The sequence below is a fragment of the Podarcis melisellensis genome, assembly GCF_964234715.1.
Source record: "Podarcis melisellensis genome assembly, chromosome: 14".
Taxonomy (NCBI): Eukaryota; Metazoa; Chordata; class Lepidosauria; order Squamata; family Lacertidae; genus Podarcis; species Podarcis melisellensis.
The window spans coordinates 3,286,792-3,306,560 of NC_138546.1; the positions used below are offsets into that span (position 1 = coordinate 3,286,792).

The 19,769-nt window shown below is 46.7% G+C and overlaps 1 protein-coding gene across 1 annotated transcript in view; it reads right to left on the reverse strand.

Moving 5' to 3' along the window:
* The window catches only part of LOC309357117 (kinesin-like protein KIF19), a 36,581-nt gene that overhangs the window by 15,414 nt on the left and 1,398 nt on the right, over positions 1–19,769 (reverse strand). The window contains exons 2-10 of the mRNA XM_081889103.1: positions 17,879–17,959; positions 13,947–14,057; positions 11,475–11,562; positions 10,420–10,556; positions 9,183–9,308; positions 8,471–8,665; positions 7,355–7,507; positions 6,148–6,270; positions 4,879–5,047 (exon numbers count right to left, since the gene is read on the reverse strand). Of these exons, the coding sequence (XP_081745229.1) occupies positions 4,879–5,047; positions 6,148–6,270; positions 7,355–7,507; positions 8,471–8,665; positions 9,183–9,308; positions 10,420–10,556; positions 11,475–11,562; positions 13,947–14,057; positions 17,879–17,959 (1,183 nt within the window). The remainder of the gene's footprint in view (positions 1–4,878; positions 5,048–6,147; positions 6,271–7,354; positions 7,508–8,470; positions 8,666–9,182; positions 9,309–10,419; positions 10,557–11,474; positions 11,563–13,946; positions 14,058–17,878; positions 17,960–19,769) is intronic.

The following is a 19,769-nucleotide window of genomic DNA, read 5'->3' on the forward strand; positions in this document are numbered from 1 at the left end:
CCAGAGATTCCGGAGCCGTCTTTCCCGCCCGCAGAGCCGATGGAACTGGGAACAGCGCGCGCGCGCGCAGTTTCAAACACCAGTGAAGGGCGGAAGAAGGAGGGAAAGAGTGCAAAGAGATGTTATCTCTGCCAACAGCCAGGGCACTTTGCCAGAGTTTGTCCGCAAAGGAAGGAATGGCAGGGCATGGCGGGAACTGTTGGGGGAAAGGAGGAAGGAGAAATAGAGGAGCAAGTAAAAGCCAACGCCTGGTTGCCAACATCAGGGCACAGCAGCCAGGCCAGGGAGTAGTGAATGTGCCCACGCCGGAACCTCCAAGACCAGCGCTTGTGATAGAGGTGTTGCTGGAACTGCCAAACGGACACCCACTAAAGATAAAAGCGCTATTGGATTCAGGCAGCTCCTGTAATTTCATGAGTAAGGAGTTTGCTGCTGAACACCAGATACAAACTCTCCCATTAAGTAAGCCTTTGCAAGTAACCACGATTGATGGGAGGGAACTGTTGGGGGGAGAAGTGAGCCAACAGACTGTACCAATGATTATGAGGGTGGCTAGACACACAGAACTGATAGCGTTTAATGTAGCCACCTTGGGAGGAGCTCCCATCATTCTGGGAATGAGCTGGCTGGCACTACACGATCCGCTAGTAGGCTGGCATCAGAGGGTTGTTTCCTTTGGTTCAGCACATTGCCTAGAACACTGCAAGGAGGGAGAGGGTCAGGCAGGGGCCAGAGCCACTCTAGCAGGGATGGAAGTGACTGACAAGGGGAAGGTGCCACCACAATACGCTGATTTGGTTGACGTCTTCAGTGAAAAGGAAGCAGATAAACTGCCCCCGCACAGACCCTTTGACTGTCAAATCACCTTACTCCCAGGAGCACAATTGCCAGTGGGCAAGCTGTATGCTATGTCAGACCGTGAGATGCAGGAGTTAAGGGAGTTCATTGACAAGAACCTCAAGCGAGGTTTCATCAGAGAGTCACGAGCGGTGGGGGGCAGCCCAGTGTTCTTTGTGGACAAAAAAAACACGGGCAAACCCAGGCTTGTGTGTGATTTCAGGGCCCTAAATGCTGTGTCAGAACCAGTGACTTTCCCTATGCCCAGAATTGATGACATTCTGACACGGGTGAGAAAAGGGAAGATTTTTACCAAGCTGGACCTTAGGGGGGCATATAACTTGATACGTGTGAGGAAGGGGGATGAGTGGAAAACCACTATGTTCACCCCCTTGGGGGCGTTTGAGTACTTAGTTATGCCTTTTGGATTACAAGCGGGCTCCGCCTGCTTTCAATCATTTATGAATCACGTCCTGGGGCCATTGCTCTACAAGAACTGCGTGGCGTTCTTAGATGACGTCCTGGTGTACTCAGAGAATGAGGAGCAGCATGTGCGAGATGTTAGAGAAGTACTGAACAAACTGCGAGAAAATCGGCTGTGGGTGAAACTGGAGAAATGCCAGTTTCATAGCAGGGAGGTGGAATTCCTGGGGTACCGGTTGTCTGACAAGGGGTTGGCTATGGATCCTGGCAAGGTTCAAGCGGTACTGGAATGGAAAACACCAAAGACCAAGAAGGACGTGCAAAGGTTCCTGGGCTTCGGAAACTTCTATAGGAAGTTCATCAAGAACTTTGCCCATTTAACAGCGCCCATCACGGATTGTCTTAGCAGCAAGAAAAAATTTGCTTGGACGGAAGAAGCGCAAGGGGCATTCGAACGCTTAAAGGCAGCGTTTGCGTCGGAGGAGCAACTTTTGCACGTGGATCTACGGCAACCAATGCGAGTGGAGACGGACGCGTCAGACCGAGCGGTAGGGGCCGTGCTTCTCCAGCCGGGGAAAGATGCGTCTGAATGGAGACCGTGTGCATTCTTCTCGCGGAAGTTGAACAAATCCGAGAGGAACTACACAGTATACGACCGAGAACTGCTCGCCATTCATGAAGCATTCCGGAGATGGCGGCACTTGCTGATTGGGGCGCAGCACAAGGTTCAAGTCCGGACTGACCACAAAAATCTGGAGTACTGGAGAACAGCCCGAGTGCTGAACCAGAGACAAGTGAGATGGGCCCAGGAGTTCTCCAAATTCAATTTTGAGATTCGTTACGTGCCAGGGTCCGAGAACGTAAGGGCGGACGCTCTTTCCAGAAAGCCTGAGTACTTAGAGGGGGAGGGGGCGCCGGAAGCAAGGCACGTAATCCCTGAAGACCGCTGGGTGTGTGGGGCGGCTTTGGTGGGGCAGAAAGAACTGTTAGAGGGTACGGAGAACGACGAATACGCCCAAGAGAAACTCAGAGAACTCAGGAGGACAGCGGAGAACACAGGGGGGTTTGAAGAAAAGAGTGGGGCGTTGTATTACAAAGGGGCACTGTACATACCCGATGGGGAACTGAGGGGCAGAGTACTCAAGCAGTTGCATGATAGCCCCACAGCGGGGCATTTTGGACAGCACAAAACCATGTGGTTGGTTACCAGGGAATTTTGGTGGCCCAAGGTGAGGGAGGATGTACGGGAATATGTCAGGGGTTGCGACAGGTGCCAGCGAGCGAAAGGGGAGAGGGTGGCGCCAGCGGGGCTCTTACAACCCTTACCCACACCAGAACGGCCATGGGAGGCAGTCTCCATAGATTTTATGACGGACCTGCCAAAATCCAAGGGCAAAACGGCGGTCATGGTAGTGGTAGATCTATTAACTAAGATGTGTCATTTTATAGCCTGTTCTCATGCGGTCACAGCGGAGGAAACCGCCAAGTTGTTCGTAGAGCATATTTTCCGGTTGCATGGCGCCCCCTTGAGGGTGGTCAGCGACAGAGGGAAACAGTTTACTTCCAGGTTCTGGAGGAAACTTATGAGCTTACTGCACGTGGAAATCAATTTCTCCACTGCCCGGCACCCGGAAACAAATGGGCAAGCGGAAAGGGCAAACGGGATTTTACAACAATACCTGAGGTGTTATGTAAAGGACCGAGAAAATGATTGGGTAGATAAGTTACCTCTGGCAGAATTTGCCTACAACAACGCTGAGAACGTGTCCACAGGGCTGAGTCCCTTTCTGGCAAATTATGGGTGTCATCCCAGGGCATTTCCAGGGGAAGGAGGGGAGAGGTGGAGTGTGCCGGTGGCGGAACATTTTGTTGAAGAGATGGAAGCCATCCACCGTCAGCTACAACTTAACTTAGAGAGAGCCAAGGAAGAATATAAAAAGCAAGCAGACAAAAATAGGAGGGAAGGTGAAACTATAAGGGTGGGAGACCGGGTGTGGCTATCCACCCAGGGACTACCTTTCAAGGGGGGTTGTAAGAAACTGAAACCCAAAAGATTGGGACCCTTTGAGGTCATACAGCAGGTGAACCCAGTAGCATTCAAACTCAGACTGCCCAGTCACATGAAATTGCACCCAGTATTTCACAGGTCATTACTGTCGCCGTACCGAGAGGGACGTGAATGGGGGGGGGGAGCGTGAGAGAGAGGTCTCCCGAACGCCCGTGATAGAAGAGAGAGAACGCGACATGAACGTGGCAGGAATCATTGATTCCAGGTGGAAGGGGGATCAGGTGGAATATCTGGTAGAATGGGAGGGGGAAGTAGAGTCGGAAAACACTTGGGTACCCGCTGAGGTAGTCAATGACGAGGTTTTAATAGAAACATTTCATCGGCGTTTCCCAAAAAAACCGCAACCCGTGGCACGATTTAGAAGGGAACACTTTGGGACCACTGATGAGGAAGGAGAGTTTGGAGGGTTCCCAGAGTCAGGGGTGGGTGAGGAAGCCGACTCCGACGAAGAAGAGGAAGACGGGGAGAGAGACGGTACGCCATGGTTAGAAGTGTTTGAATCCTCGGACGACGAGGAGAGTTCCTTTAGGGGCTTTCCGCCCTCACCGCCAGTGGGAGAGGACGCGGGGGGTGAAGGGGGCCCTGAGGGGGAGGTGGATGTCAGGGAACTGTCATCGGAAAGAGAGTTGGTGCAGAGGCTCCAGCAGACTCGGAGAGATTCTGCAGCGGAGGAGGGAACCAGCAGGGGGAGAGCAGAAGCTCCGGCAAAAGGGGAGTCGGAGGAGGGAGGGCTCTGGGATACTTCTAGTGAGAATAGTGCAGAGGTAACAAGACCCCCGTTGGCAACTCCCACCCTTCGCCGGAAGCTGTCACGTAGAGAGTCACGAAGGCGCATGTCCGTGAAACAACTTTTATGTTGGCGTAAATTTCGTAGACGCCCACTGTCAGATTCTACCAGCGACTAACGGAGTCATGCCTTGGGAGGCTCCGTTAGTGCCTCGGTTTGGCTGAACTGCCAAACACCAGAGGGATCAAGCTTTTACGCACAAGCAGCTCATTATCCCATCACAGAATGTAACTGAAATCATGGAGATTTTGGAACACAGAAATAAAGAAAATAATCAAACCATCAGTTCTAGCATGTGGGGGCCCCACCTTATCTAAATGATATAATTTGGTATTTGAATGATTGATGTTACTGGTTGCATTATAAATTGGTATTGTTATAATGAGGCTATTATTGGATTATAATTGAAAATTAATAAAATTATTGTCACAAAATGCTGGTCATTGAACATGACAATAAATGTTTGGTTTGGTTTGATCACTGGCCACATGGTCTAGGGCTGTTGGGAGCTGGAATCTGACAACAATCTGTAGGACCAGTGAAAGAGCCAAGGGTGTGAGGGAACTTGCTGCAATCTATCCATGTTGGACGTACAACTCTCATCATTCCTGACCATTGCTGCCTGGTACTGATGGGAGGTGGCGTCTGATAATATCTGGAGTGCCACAGTTTTCTCCACCCCAGGCTTAGGGTGCAGCTCTGAGCATCCTAGAAGCAAGCCCTACTGGACGGAGCAAGACAGTGAAGAGGACAACCCAACCACCTCCATCTCCTCTGCCTTGGACATCTTTGACCGCAGGACTGAGAAGACGCTTCTCCCTCTCTTGATTTTCCAGCTTCGCCTTCAAGCATTCGATCTGCCGGCGCAGGTCCGAAATGATGCTGGTGTATTGTGCAATGTGGTATGAGACGTTGAGGAGGTTGCGCTTCACCTGCCGGGGCAGAGAACACCTAGTGATGCAATCAGTTTTAATAACAACAACAACAATTTATTATTTGTACCCCGCCCATCTGGCTGGGCTTCCCCAGCCACTCTGGGAGGCTTCCAACAAGGATTAAAAATACATTAAAATATCACACATTAAAAACTTCCCTGAACAGGGCTGCCTTCAGATGTCTTCTAAATGTCAGATAGTTATTTTTCTCTTTGACATCTGGTGGGAGGGCGTTCCACAGGGCGGGCGCCACTACCGAGAAGGCCCTCTGCCTGGTTCCCTGTAACCTCACTTCTCATAATGAGGGAACCGCCAGAAGGCGCTCAGCGCTGGACCTCAGCGTCCAGGCTGAACGATGGGCGTGGAGATGCTCCTTCAGGTCTACTGGACTGAGGCCATTTAGGGCTTTAAAGGTCAACACCAACACTTTGATTTGTGCTTGGAAACATACTGGGAGCCAATGTAGGTCTTTAAAATACTACCTGATGCAAACAGCACCTGTGAATGAAGAGTTATCACTTCTACTGAAAATCAAGTACAGTTGTACCTTGGTTGACAATGCATTCTGGGAGTCCGTTCGACTCCTGGAACCTGCAGTGCCACCCGCGTCCCTTTTACAGGAGATAACACAGCTTAAACCCCATATAAGTTGCCTTTTGTAGCAGCCAAGCTTGTAATAGCAAGATACTGGAAGAATTCAGGAGTTGCTTCTTTGACAAACTGGTACGATAAAAGTACGGCAAATAGCACTCGTGGAAAACCAATAAAATCAACGCAAGGTTTGAAGAACAGATTCTTTTCCAGCTGATTGGTACAGCTTTATTATGTACACAGCTGAAAAGGAAAACAGAGGACTCACCTCACATTTGTAAAACCTTTTGGGCACCATAAATTGTGTACTGCCTTCTATACAAATGGTTGTCTGGAATAGACGCTAATCATGTCATTTGGATGTCATTTTGGATGTGTTGCCGACACTCTTATCTTCTGGGCGAAGGTGGGGCATTTTATTTTGTGTGCGCATGGCATTGCAATTGTAAGAATCTGATAATAAATAAATAGTTTTTAAAAGCAGGAAGCAGAACAGAGCGCCTTACCCTAGTTTTGATGTTTTTTGCTCGATAGGCGTAGATCAAGGTGGTCCGAGATTCTTCAAAGGAGGTGCTGGCCGGGCTGACGTGAGCAATCATCACTGTCCTGCTGTTACCTCCGAGCGAGTCCTACATGGGTGACATTTCCATTTATAGCTGGCTAGTAATGGCTGGCCAAGCTCAGCCCTCTGAAAGCAGTGCTATTAAAGACTCTCATATATTAGCAATAATCTGCTACATTCCTGAAGTATTCCTGGTATGCCCCGCGGAGGACCTTAGGGTCCACAAATGACACCATTTTGGAGGTGCCAAGTCGCAAGGTGGTTAGATTGGTCTCAACTAGGGCCAGGGCCTTTTCAGTACTGGCCCCGACTTGGTGGAACACTCTGTCACAAGAGACTAGGGATCTGCGGGACTTGTGAGATGCCTCCGCCGCCTGTATTCATTATGCCAGTGGCTCTCAAAGGGTCTGGCAGGAGAGGATGGCGACTGTGGTGGGGAGATTCAAGGGCAATCAAAGAAACATTTATGTGCAGTACAGTATCCAATTTTTATTTTTATTTTTGTTATTTGCAGAATACTCAAAGATATTCAAAATATCTTTTCTGACAAATATGAAACATCGGGAAAGAGAAAAGCTTCTTTGTGTTGATGAAGAGATCAGAGTTTGTTTGTCTCAAATCAGACCTAACATAAATGGGATCACACAACAAAAGCAGGCTCTCGTTGAGCCTGTACACATACTTCAGGTACCTATGTAGCAGGCTTGTTTATAATTATATTTGGATAAAGGAAGTCTTTTATTTGGTTGTTTGTATTGTTGTATGTTATGCTCACTGTATGCTATGTTCATGTTTAATGAGGGTGGATTTGTGTATTGGGGTGGGTGGGTGGTTTATGTTATGTTGTAAATAAAATACCAATAAAAAATTAAATATATATATATATATAATTATATTTGGGGAATGATTCATGTTCTTATGCAGCTGCATTGTTTTATACTTTCTAGATGTCCCATTACCATGTGATAAAGTAGTTGTGATCTTTGTTCTAAATCAAGCACTGCTAAGAGTTGCTTTTCGTTCTCCAATGTATTTTTTACCAATAGAAAATTCGGCGTGGTGCAAGCCGATTTTTATTCCAAAAGCCTGGCCCAGAGAAAAAAGTTTGAGAACGGACTTTCTAATTCCCCCAAGCAGGAAAGCGGCAGTACCTTCAGCAAACGCGTGAGCTTGCTGTCTCGGAAATTGACGTACTGGTTCCGACTGGCCCCCTTTTCACTCAGCGCATTGATGCAGTTTCCCAAGGCGAGAAGCGACCGATTAATATGCGCCCCCTCCTTCATTCGCTTGCCCCGGTTCTGTGTCTGTGAAGGATGCAGCGGGTCAGTTGTTTTCAATGGGGAAAAGAAGGGATTTTCAGATAGCTCAGCCAGCAGAGCATGAGACTCTTAATCTCAGGGTAGCAAGTTCGAGCCCCACGTTGGGCAAAATAGTTCTGCCTTTCAGGGGGGTTAGACTAGATGAGCCTTGGGGTCCCTTCCGACCCTATATTTCAATGGCTTCCAAGCCAGAAGCGGAGTCATTACAGTTGGGAGGTGAACAGATTGGAGGGTGGGTGGGAGGTTGAAATAAAAAAAATAAGGTCTCATATATAAAATAAATGTTCATAAATGTACCAAGCAAACACGTACATAAATATATGAACCACATGTCTGAAGCAGCGCAGGAAAACAGCCTGGAAACCATTTTGACTCCCAAACCGACCAAATGATTTCTCTGCAAGGTCAAGGGAAATGGAAAAGCCTCCCCATTGTCTTTACATTCACAAATCCTGTCTGAAGGGTATGTCTGTGTATGAATAGGGTGAGCCTGTGACCTGGCTCAGGAACTAAGTATTTATCATTACAAAAGACTGGCCAGGCTCCCCAGGGTATCCGATCAAGTAAGCATTAACAGGTAACCTGCCAGGCAGGAGGTAAACAAGGCACTCAGATTTCTGTTGTAGACCACCCCTTTCTGTGATGTATGTATGATGTTTCTGGGGGTGGGCTTGGACTCCAGGGCTGGCAATTTAAAATGTCTATATAAGGGCGGAGACACCTGGGTTCTGGGTCGTCCTCCTTCTCCTGCATGTGAAGGGGGCACCCTGTTGCAACAGATCAATAAAGATCAGGCTTACTAGCTGCTTTGCTTCTCAATATTCTCTGGTTGGCCTCCGATTGATGGAGAACCTGCAAAGGGCTCTATAAGGCTCTTGTGTCCCCCATAAGGGAATAAGGGCAGGTTTTTGTTTATTACAAGGTAGAGGAGGGAATAGTCAAGGTTACCTGGGCTGCTCTTTCCGATCCGGCCAGGTCCACCATGAAAAGTCTTCCCACCCTCACTTCCTCGTTGATGTCCTTCACCCGACTCGTCTGCTTCACCAGCACTTGCAGGACTGCGTGGGAACGCGAAGAGGTCTTGTTCGCTGCCGTAGGCTCCTGGGTCCGTTCCTTGTTCCCTTTCGTCAACAGCTGCATGATCTAGCAAAAGCCATACGAGTGGGGAGACAGAGGGCCAGGATCAGCCATGGATCAGGTCAGGAACTTGTGCAACCATGTTTTTGGGAGTGAGCCAAATTTGGAAAGAAAGTGGGGGAGGGGCTCGTAGTTCTTAGGAGGTTCCTATTCCACCACCCACCCTGGGCTACAATTCCCAGAATTCCCTGTGGAGAGGGATTGATTATTCAGTGTGGTGTAGTGGTTAGGAGCAGTAGTCTCCTAATCTGGGGGACCGGGTTCGCGTCTCCGCTCCTCCACATGCAGCTGCTGGGTGACCTTGGGCCAGTCACACTTCTCTGAAGTCTCTCAGCCCCACTCACCTCACAGAGTGTTTGTTGTGGGGAAGGAAGGAGAAGGAGATTGTGATCCGCTTTGAGACTCCTTAGGGTAGTGATAAAGCGGGATATCAAGTCCAAACTCCTCCTCTTCTTCTTCAACCACTCTGAGAATTGTAGCTCTAGCATTCTTCCCTCTCCCACTGAAAGCCAGTCAAATTTACCTCCTGTGCATTAGTGGTGGAGACTTCCGTTATCCCTGCAATCTGAATGCTCCCCTTGGAGTCCTCTCTCAGCTCGAGAAATCCCGAAGACGGGTTCAGAAGGTCTCGGATGACTTCGTTATAAATCTTTGAAAAGGAAGGGCAACAAAGGAGAGAGTTGGGTTTAGGGCAGAGAGACTGGTTCCAATGGAGTCTCTCCAGTCCTGTAGCCTTGGGGGCTCACTGCACAAGGCAGCTGGGGGTCCCCACTTGCAGCCTAAGTGGGTACAGGTGTGACCTGCAATGCATCTCTGGTGGTGTCGCTGAGAAGGGCTGGAGACCATTTGGATTTTCCATCCATAAGTGATGCCACTTAGAACATAGGAAGCTTCTACTGAGTCAGACCACTGGCTCATCTAGCTCAGTACAGTGGTACCTCAGGTTAAGTACTTAATTCGTCCCGGAGGTCCGTTCTTAACCTGAAACTGTTCTTAACCTGAAGCACCACTTTAGCTAATGGGGCCTCCTGCTGCCACCGCACCACCAGAACCCGATTTCTGTTTTGATCCTGAAGCAAAGTTCTCAACCTGAAGCACTATTTCTAGGTTAGCAGAGTGTGTAACCTGAAGCGTACGTAACCTGAAGCATATGTAACCCGAGGTACCACTGTACAGTCATACTTCGGGTTGCGAACGTGATCCATGCAGGAGGCACGTTCGCAACCCGCAGCGTTCACAACCTGCAGTGCCACTTCTGCGCACGCGCATGATGTCATTTTGTGCTTCTGCGCATGCACAAGCGCCGAAGCCCAGAATTAACCCATTCCGGTACTTCCAGGCTCAGCGCAGTCCGCAACCCGAAAACGCGCAACCCAAAGCGTTCACAACACGAGGTATGACTGTATTGTCTACGCCAGGCTTCCTCAACCTTGGCCCTCCAGATTGGCCTACAACTCCCATGATCCCTAGCTAGCAGGACCACTGGTCAGGGATGATGGGAATTGTAGTCTCAAAACATCTGGAGGGCCGAGGTTGCCTATGCCTGATCTACACTGACTGGTAGCCTTTCTCCTAGATTTCCTGCAGGAATCTCTTGAGAGGCTGGGGGTGGAACATGGGACCTTCTGCAAGTGGGGCAGGTGAGCCACAGCCCCTCATTTGCCAGCAGGTGTCTCCACCCCCAAGTTGACCTCGAAGTCAACTTGGAGCCCCTTCTGCCTCAGATCTACCTCTGACAGCTCACAGCCCAGCCATCTCACCTCCAGGTATGACATGCAGACGGAATAATCCATGTCCCCACTGGTGGCTTCTATAGCTCTGAAGAGGTCGTTGAGAGTGCGGATATAAATGCCGGGTTCAGAATCCGTCCCCAGCATAGTGTAGGTTTTCCCAGCACCTGGTTGAAAACACAGGAAGGTGGAGGGGGGGATGTAAGAAAGTCAAACATTTTGGAAATGACTCTAATTCCCAACTTGCAAGTCTTTGATGCAGCCCACAAACTGAGAGGCTCAATCCACTCCCAGTCCACTCCTCAAAATGAATCCCTAGCATTTTTTTTAAAAAATATTTTATTAAATTTCAAGAAAAAGGAAAAATTTTAACATATACACTCCAATACCTATTGATTGATTGATTGATTGATTGGTCGACTTCCCACCTCGTCTTCCATGGTGATTTTGTTTGCTGCCCTTTTGCTGCACCCTGTCATAACAATATTACAGTACAGAGGTACCTTGGTTCTCAAACATCTTAGTACTCAAACAACTTGGAACCCAAACACTGCAAACCCGGAAGTAAGTGTTGCAGTTTGCAAACTTTTTTTGGAAGCCAAACATGCTCAGTTTTGAGTGTTACACTTCTGATTTGAGTGCCACACTCCGGCCTGAGTGTTTTTAACCACGTACCTTCTTATTGTTTTAATTTGTGCTGCTAACAGTATATCAGGTTTGTTGCCTTTTATGAAACATCATCGTTTTAAATATTTCAAATATGCTTTCCACCTGAGCACAATTTATGATAGTCATTGTTTTCTTATTGTTTCCAATTTTCTGTGTGGTCTGAGGGAACAAACTCTTCTGTGCTCTTGATCTAAATCAGCTGTTTGGTTACTTCTTAGATTTTCTTTCCAGTTGAGAGGCTTTCTGTATTAATTCTCCTCTCAAACCTCCTTTAGAATCTTCCCATATAACAGCTGGAGGTCATCCAGGGTTATGACTAAATGGGGGGGGGGAGAGAATACCTTGCAATCTTTTAGCCATTGCCCAACCATGCCCACCTCTAACACCAACATCGCGTATCTCACTCTCCACTTTACCTGTGGGGCCATATGCAAAAATGGTAGTGTTGTAGCCAGAAATGACTCCTTCGACGAGATTTTTTGTTGTGGACAGGTACACCTCCTCCTAGGAACGATAAGGAGCAGCAGATCAAGCTTTCAGATCGAGCTTAATGCAGAGGAGGGGAATCTGTGGATCTTCAGATGATGATGGACTCCAACTCCCATCATTCTGTGTGCTGGGAACTGGAGTCCAGTAACACTTGAATACCAAGTGGGTCACAAGAATACGATCTGGTGTGCGTGCAGGAGCCGCGCCCTGTGACCAGGACTGGGGTCTTCCTAAGTTTGTGAGGTGAGGCTGATTGGTAACTCACAGCTCCTGGTGGCAAGAGCTGGGAAGGGATATAAGGGAAGGGATATAGGGTCAGCATTTCCCTTCAGCTCTTTGCCACAGCAACACGTTCCCTGCCTTGCTACGTTGGCTCTTGACTCCTTGCTTCTTGATCCTCGGACCCCTGACTTCATGACTCCTTGCTTCCTGACCCTCGGACCCTTGGCTTCCCGACTTCTGGCTTCTGGACTCCAGTTCCTGCTCCCACCCCACCATCTTGCCCCCGGTCCCGACGTCCCCAGCTGGGACTTCAATCGCCCATGAACCGGACCATGACAAATACTTTGACACAGAACCTGCAGGCAGTGGCGTAGCGTGGGGGGTGCAGGGGGGGCCGGCCGCACCGGGCGCAACCTCCGGGGGTTAGGTTTAGGGGGCGCAAATTACTTGCCTTGCCCCGGGTGCTGACAACCCACGCTACGCCACTGCCTGCAGGCCACACACTGCCTTGTCATGCAGGTGAGGAGGAAGGCCAAAATTTGGCACCTGCCCACCTTGCAGCCCTCTCACTGTCTTCCCAAGGCACTGGGCTTTGGGAAGGAGGCTCAAGGCTCTGGCAGGGTCCTAGAGGCCTCCCACCCCCCTCCCAAAGCTAGGAAAGTGCTAACTAAGGTTTGGGAAGATGGGAGGAAGATTCTAGGGCCCTGCCAGAGCCCTCACACCTGCTCCCCAAAGCCCTACGAAGGGGGGCGGGGATACGAAATTATACAACCTGGCCTAACAGGGCAAGTTTCAGATCAGCACATTCATCTGTAGAACAAACCTGTAGAACGAACAGGCAAGGAAAATATGACCTCATTCGTTCCCCAAGGAGACCTCCAGGTCTCAACTCTGCTTCAGGCTTAGAATTTGGTAATGCCGTCCCCAGTGAGTTAGACAGAAGAGTCAGGATGAATACAAACAGATCATGTCTGCCTAAGAGAAACTGCTCAGAGCAAATGTACAAGGGAGATGGAGGTGGAGAGATCCTTCCCCACAAATACCTCTCTGTTTTAAAATTAGAATTCAGAAATCTATTTCTCAGAAACATAGAACTGCAGAGCCAACTTCCTGCAGTGCTTCTAACACGTTTGCTTGCTTGCTTGCTTGCTTGTTTATTGTTTCATAAAATTTATACACTGCTTGGTTGTGGGGGGGGGGTGGAACATCAACCCTCTCATTCACAAAAAGTTAAAACAATAACATCAAGCAAAAAAGACCAAAATATTATAAAACATACAAAAAGTTTAACTAAAGCAGGTTAAAATTCACATCAGCATTTTTAATCCTTTGGATTAGCTTGTCTAAACAAGAATTTTTTTTATCAGTTTTTTATCAGCACCAAAAAAGAATGCAGTGAAGGAACCTGGCTGACATCAAGAGGCAGGGAGTTCCAAAGTGTAGCTGCTGAAGCAGCACAGATTTGTTTTAGATCAATAGACACAGTGCAGGATTACCCAGCAGGCAGACTAGGCACGTGCTCAGGACACCAGCGAAACAGGGACACACATGTATAAAAGCTTTATTATTATTATTAAAAATAATTGGGCAATTGATATTTCAATGAAAATAATCAATGGAGTCATCTTAGGAAGGATCAGAAGTTTGTTAGATTTCCTTACACTGCTCTCCACACTCTTCCCCAACTTCTCTGTTCCCTTTCTATTACTTATACCCACTTAAACCAGGGGGGTTTCCCACTAATGTAGATTGGATTCCTGTCATGTGTTGCACGTCATATATGTGCACGTATGTTTCAGCACACATGTAAGTTTGTGCGATTTCAAAAAATAAAATTTCATTTGACAGTTTGGCATTTTGCTTTGAATTACATATGGTAATCATTTCAGTGCTCTGGGCCTCTAAAGTTCATCATCATCATCATCATTTATTTATTTATTTATTTATTTATTTATACATCAAGAAAAACCACACACACAAGAACACAAATACCAAATTATACACAAATTACAAAAATAACCATAGACACATAATTTTCTTGGCAAACAATAAAACCTCTAAAGTTCTTAATTAGATTTTATACCTTGCCCTCTGTCTCCGGTGGCAAAACGCCTTTGTCCCGGCCCTGCCTATGGCATCCAGGTTGCTTAAGAGATGGGTGGGAAATCTAATTTTACCTGGGTTGCCCTGTGGCAAAACACCATGTCAAAGATGAATGCCTTCTCCCGGGACCTGTTAGCTCGCAAAACGTCATCTGGGTCTTCCATTGGATCCATCAAAACCACCATCTGTTATGGAGAAATGGATTCACACCTTGAGTTTGGGCAAGTATAGTGATGGTGCCAAAACCAAACCAGATGTTAACTTCAAGCACTGAATCTGGCGCTCCCAGGATAGGGCCGGACACAGGCTAAGTCTCCAGTGTAGAACCATCCCCTTTTGTTGCCATATGCCTATTAATGCTTATGAAAAGCCGTCTTCACCAATCTGATAGGAGGTGCTATCCAAAACTTATCAAGGACATCAAGCAATAGCTTGCCCGAACAGTCACAGCCATTTACCACATTTCCAGTTTAAGTGCCTAATACTCGGTGACGCTGCAGATTAAACCACAGAGCCTAGGACTTGCCGATCAGAAGGTCGGCAGTTCGAATCCCCGTGACGGGGTGAGCTCCCATTGCTCGGTCCTTGCTACTGCCAACCTAGCAGTTCGAAAGCACATCAAAGTGCAAGTAGACGGCGTTTCTGTGCGCTGCTCTGGTTCACCAGAAGTGGCTTAGTCATGCTGGCCACATGACCCGGAAGCTGTACGCCGGCTCCCTCGGCCAATAAAGCGAGATGAGCGCCGCAACCCCAGAGTCGGCCACGACTGGACCTAATTGTCAGGGGTCCCTTTACCTTTACCTTTACCCTTGGGTGGAATTAGTAGCTTGGTACTGGGTTCAAAATGTTTCCATGAAAGAAGTATGCATTGTGAACCCCAAAGAGGTAAATTTTGCATATTACTTCTCTTTAGAATGGACACCTTGTCCTAAAGAGGTAAGAAATGGTTGCAAAATCTCAAAAGCTGGAGCACTGCTTAGAAGAACTGGGGTGGAGAGCCATGACACAAATGCGCACAAAAGTTGCACATGCTAATTTATATAGCTGCACATTTAGTCAGCTTTCAGGGGGTGGAACACACAGGCTCCTTGTCAGGGCTTACTCTTAGCTATTGGGTACTGTTGAAAACAAAGTAAAAAAAAGGGGGGTTTTTTTTGGGGGGGGAGATCAAGAGATGAAGACCTGATGTAAAAAATCCTTCAAAGAACCCTATCTCAGTGTCTTCATAATGCAATGTGTGAAGGATTAAATGCTTTAAGCAAGGGTGCTTGGAATTATAATACTACAAGCAACCCCATTCTCAGGGATTCGGTTTCCTTTGAATGAAGGTCACAGGAGACTGCAGTGCCTTTAGGATATATGGTTTTATATATATACAATATATGAGCATAGGATGGAGAGGAGCTCACAGCATTAACACTGCAACTGATCTCGCCTCCCCATTAAGTTTCCAGGGAATTCCAGGACAGAGCAAACATGTCTTTGTCTCTGCAGCTTTTAGCCAGCTCACTCAGACAGCAACCTCAACTTGGGCTATTGTTCTTCACTTCAGGGTGATGTGGCATCCGGCCAGGTAAGAAAAGGCCCACACATTTGTCTCTGTGGCAAGCTTTTTAGACATATAAATCACAGGCCAGCCAAAACCATTCCATTTACAAAGGAACTAGTTTGGTGAGTTTCCTCTTATGGATTCTGTCACACATACACAGGACCACAGGTGTGGAAGGGACACATAATATCATCCAGACTGACCCCCGCTTCCCAGATTCTTAATAATTCAGTTAGGGACCTCCTAACAACTTTCCACACACCCTTTACAAACGGCCTTGGTCCAGTATACCTGAAGGAGTGTCTCCACCCCCATCGTTCTGCCCAGACACTGAGGTCCAGCACCGAGGGCCTTCTGGCGGGTCCCTGGCTGCAAGAAGTAAGGTTACAGGGAACAGGGCAGAGGGCCTTCTCAGTAGTGGCACCCGCCCTGTGGAACACCCTCCCACCAGATGTCAAGGAAATAAATGCCCTCCCACCAGATATCAAGGAAATAAACAACTATCTGACTTTTAGAAGACATCTAAAAGCCGCCCTGGTTAGGGAAGTTTTAAATGTATGATGTCTTATAATGTTTTTAATATTCTTTTCTGAGCCGCTCAGAGTAGCTGGGGAAACTCAGTCAGATGGGTGGGGTTTAAATAAAATAATAATAATAATAATAATCAGAATTCTTTGGAGGGAGCCATGACTCTTGATGTCTTTAAAATGCATGGCGTGAACGTGACCTTGGTCCCATGCATAGTTGAAAATAGAAGTTTGATTTCTTAAATGGAAAGTTAAAGTTTATTTGGATTCTTCTGGGAGTAAATTTCCCCCATGCTGAAGGAAAAATATATTCCTTTTTCTCCGCTGAAAACACATCAAGAGAAGCCACATTCAGCCTCAAGGGACTGCTTCAAGGAACCATTTGCCCCAGTGCTCCAGAGAAAGTGTGGCAGCAACTTGGATAAATGCACAATTAGGGAATTGTTTGCAATAGATTAGAAATTATATGCCCTTCTAAAACAGAAACAAGTTAGAGCACAGATGCCAAGCAGCGATGAAAACATGGGAAGAAGCAAGACAAAAGCCACCAAATTATTTATTCATTTCATTTATATGCCACTTTTTCTCCAAGAGTCTAGATGGCATACTTGGTTTCCCCACTCCTCATTTAATCCCCAAAACAACCCTGAGAGGGAGATTAGGCTGTGAGGCAGCGACTAGCCCTAAGTCATGGCTGAGTGGGGGATTTGAACTCCCACATCCTAGTCCAACACTTTAACTGGTACACCACACTGGCTCTGAATATCAGTACTGTGTTAGGATGTTGGTCTTGTCACTAATCCTTTGCATAGTTAACAGCTATATGTATGTCTCAATGGGCACCAGTGGGTAGAAGTCATTTCTTCAATTGTTTTTGATGGCTGGTGGCAACTAGCAGTAATGCATGCCTGCTAGTCTTAGTGCGGACTGAAATCAGTGTTCTGCACCTAGAACGTAGCCAGTGAAAGAGACAAAAGTATGAATGTTTGCATGTGTGTTCAAGGTTCAAGGGGTATTCTGTTCATGCATTGAGAGACCAATAGTGTTTCAAAGACTGACACTGAATTTTCATTGGTTCCTCCCAAATTAATTTAACAGACATAACAGGAACACTCTGCAACAACCACTCCCTGGATTTTATACCATCTGGGACTTAGCTGGTGTTGATTTTGGGGCAGATGATGCTGATCATTTATTGCTGATGATTCCTCTTTGATTTCAGGCTGCTTTTATTGTATCTTGTAATATTGTATTTTGCATTGTGTATTCTGAGTTGTGAGTTACCTTGTGTTGCTATCTTGGAAGAAAGGCAGGGTGGAGAAAGGATGCAATAACTAATAAACACATACACACACAACATGACTTTACTGGAGGCATATGAATTCCTGCATTTGAAATTCTGCAACCAGAAAATTGCAATCTGGGTTTGCAAATATGTATGCATTTTGCTCGGTTTTTCTAAATGTGATGTTCTTAAAAGAGAGTGTCGTGGTTAGTGTTGGACTGGGAATGGGGAGGGCTAGGTTCACATCTCAACTCAATTAAGAAGTTTCCTTTGCGACTTTACGCCAGTCACTTCTGCTTAGCTTTACCTACTTCACTGGGTAAAAAAATTGGAGGGGAGGGTGGCTGTGTTAAGTTGCCCTGATCTTCTTGGATAAAGAGTGGGATACAAATTTAATAAGCAAAATATTCTTCCCAGCCCTACCTGGAGATGCCAGGGGTTGAATCTGGGGCTATTTAATAACGTAAGAATCAGGTTGGTGGATCAGGCCAAAGACCCATCTAGTACATACAGCATTCTTTTTCCATTGGTGTTCCAAACAGGGGGCATTTCATCTCTATTTGGAGATGTCATGCCAAACGGGTGCTTTGCCACTGGGCTATGGTTCCTCCCATCCAACCCGCAGCTACCTGCCCATCTTCTCACCTGGTCACCTAATCTGTGAGCTATAATGTTTGCTCCTTCCTCCACCTCAGCTGCGTTGATGGGACGGATCCGGAGAGCTACCTGCAGGCAGAAACAAGAATTGGGTTTCCTGTAACACACGAACTGTCAAGTTACCGTATTTTTTGCACCATAACACTCACTTTTTTCCTCCTAGAAAGTAAGGGGAAATGTCTGTGCGTGTTAAGGAGGGAATGCCTACGGGTGGCATGCCTACGGATTTTCCTCCTCTAAAAACTATGTGCGTGTTATGGTCGGGTGCGTGTTATAGAGCGAAAAATACGGTACTCAGGCTAGCAGACTAAATAAAAGGAAACCCGCAATTTGAGGACAGTGCATCATCATCATCATATTATAATTGACTAACTAATTAAATTTATACATCACCCTTCATCCAAAGATCTCAGGGCAGTTCACAAGATAAAAATACAGGATAAAAGCACAAATAGAGCAAAAAACCCAAAACAACTTCCCCTCCCACAATCACATTTAAAAGGCCATGGAAGCTTAATCAGCCAAAGGCCTGGTTGAAAAGGAATGTTTAACACATATGCAGTGTTAAAAGGCATTAGCTGTAAATAATTCTGGACAGTCCTGTTTACTTAGAAGTGGAGTTTGTATGATTTAAAGCTTTCTTGTTTGGGGAAAAAAGAAATCCTGCACAAAGCAAACTAGTGTATCAGGGCAAAGACCAGACCAGTAACTTTCCCCTTGACTCGTCAGCATGAAGGGGATTTTAATTGTACAGCACAGGATTCCATCATGTGAGCCCCTTTAAAGTGAAATGTTCACAGCCCAGGCAGTATTACCACCTCTGTGAAGGTAAAATTCTAAGGAAAATGGAGCAGGAAAATGAGGGTTTTTCAAAGTAAGGCATTTTGAGCAATACAAAGATCCCAATAACATGATGGCAAGCCATTCTTGTGCATATCTGGACTGTTTTGAATACCACACTTTTAGGGCTGCCATACAGAATTTCCCACATGTCCAGGATTTAACCAGTGAAAATAGTGTCTGGAGCAAAATATGGCAATCCTACACACTTTCAGTGATATGCAGTACATTCAGTGCCAGTTTTATGGTCTGCATCTTGCCCTTCTCTTCTTGCGCAATTTCCCCCTGTACTAATTTTGCGCTGGTGTAAATATGTGTGGTTAGTGGTGCCACATTTTGGAAAGAGAAACAGTCTGGATGTAGAGAGTGATTGTCCAAACCCACCCATGTTTGTCTGAAGTCACTAGAAATACATCACTACTACTACAGAGACTGGCCTTAACTTCACTTCTCTGTTTGTCTCTCCCTTATTGGATCTAATAAATCTTTGCAAAATCCAGAGGCGTGGAAGGGAACAAAATGTGAAAAGCAGTGGACATGTTCAGATCAGGGAATTGACTTTAGCTCTTAGCTGGATTGTCATCAAGTTGGGAATATGCCAGAGATTGGCCCTGGAGCTGCAAGCGCCGTTCCTACAGGGAACAGAACTATTTTCACAACAACAAGCCTTGATTAGCTGTTGCTTCATGAGAAGAGGCCTTGAGAGCTAGAATTTCTTTGAGGGCTGTTTACCCTGATCCTTTGTGCAATACCCCAAACTGCCAGGGCATTCAGATGAAATGGCACATAACCAGGAAATCCTACTGCCTTTCAGATTTTTCTTTTTAATACTTCAGGTATGAAACAAATATTTTTGAATGATAGCAGAGTTTGACGGACTCTTTCAAGCAACCCCTCTCCCAGCAACGTAAGAAATTGCACCTTACAATGGATTTATTATTTAAATGTGTTTGCATACACCAGATCACACATGTATTAACTATCCCTGGGATATGTAAAGCGGTGTGGCTGTATCTGAGCCTGAGGGAAGTGCTTGTTC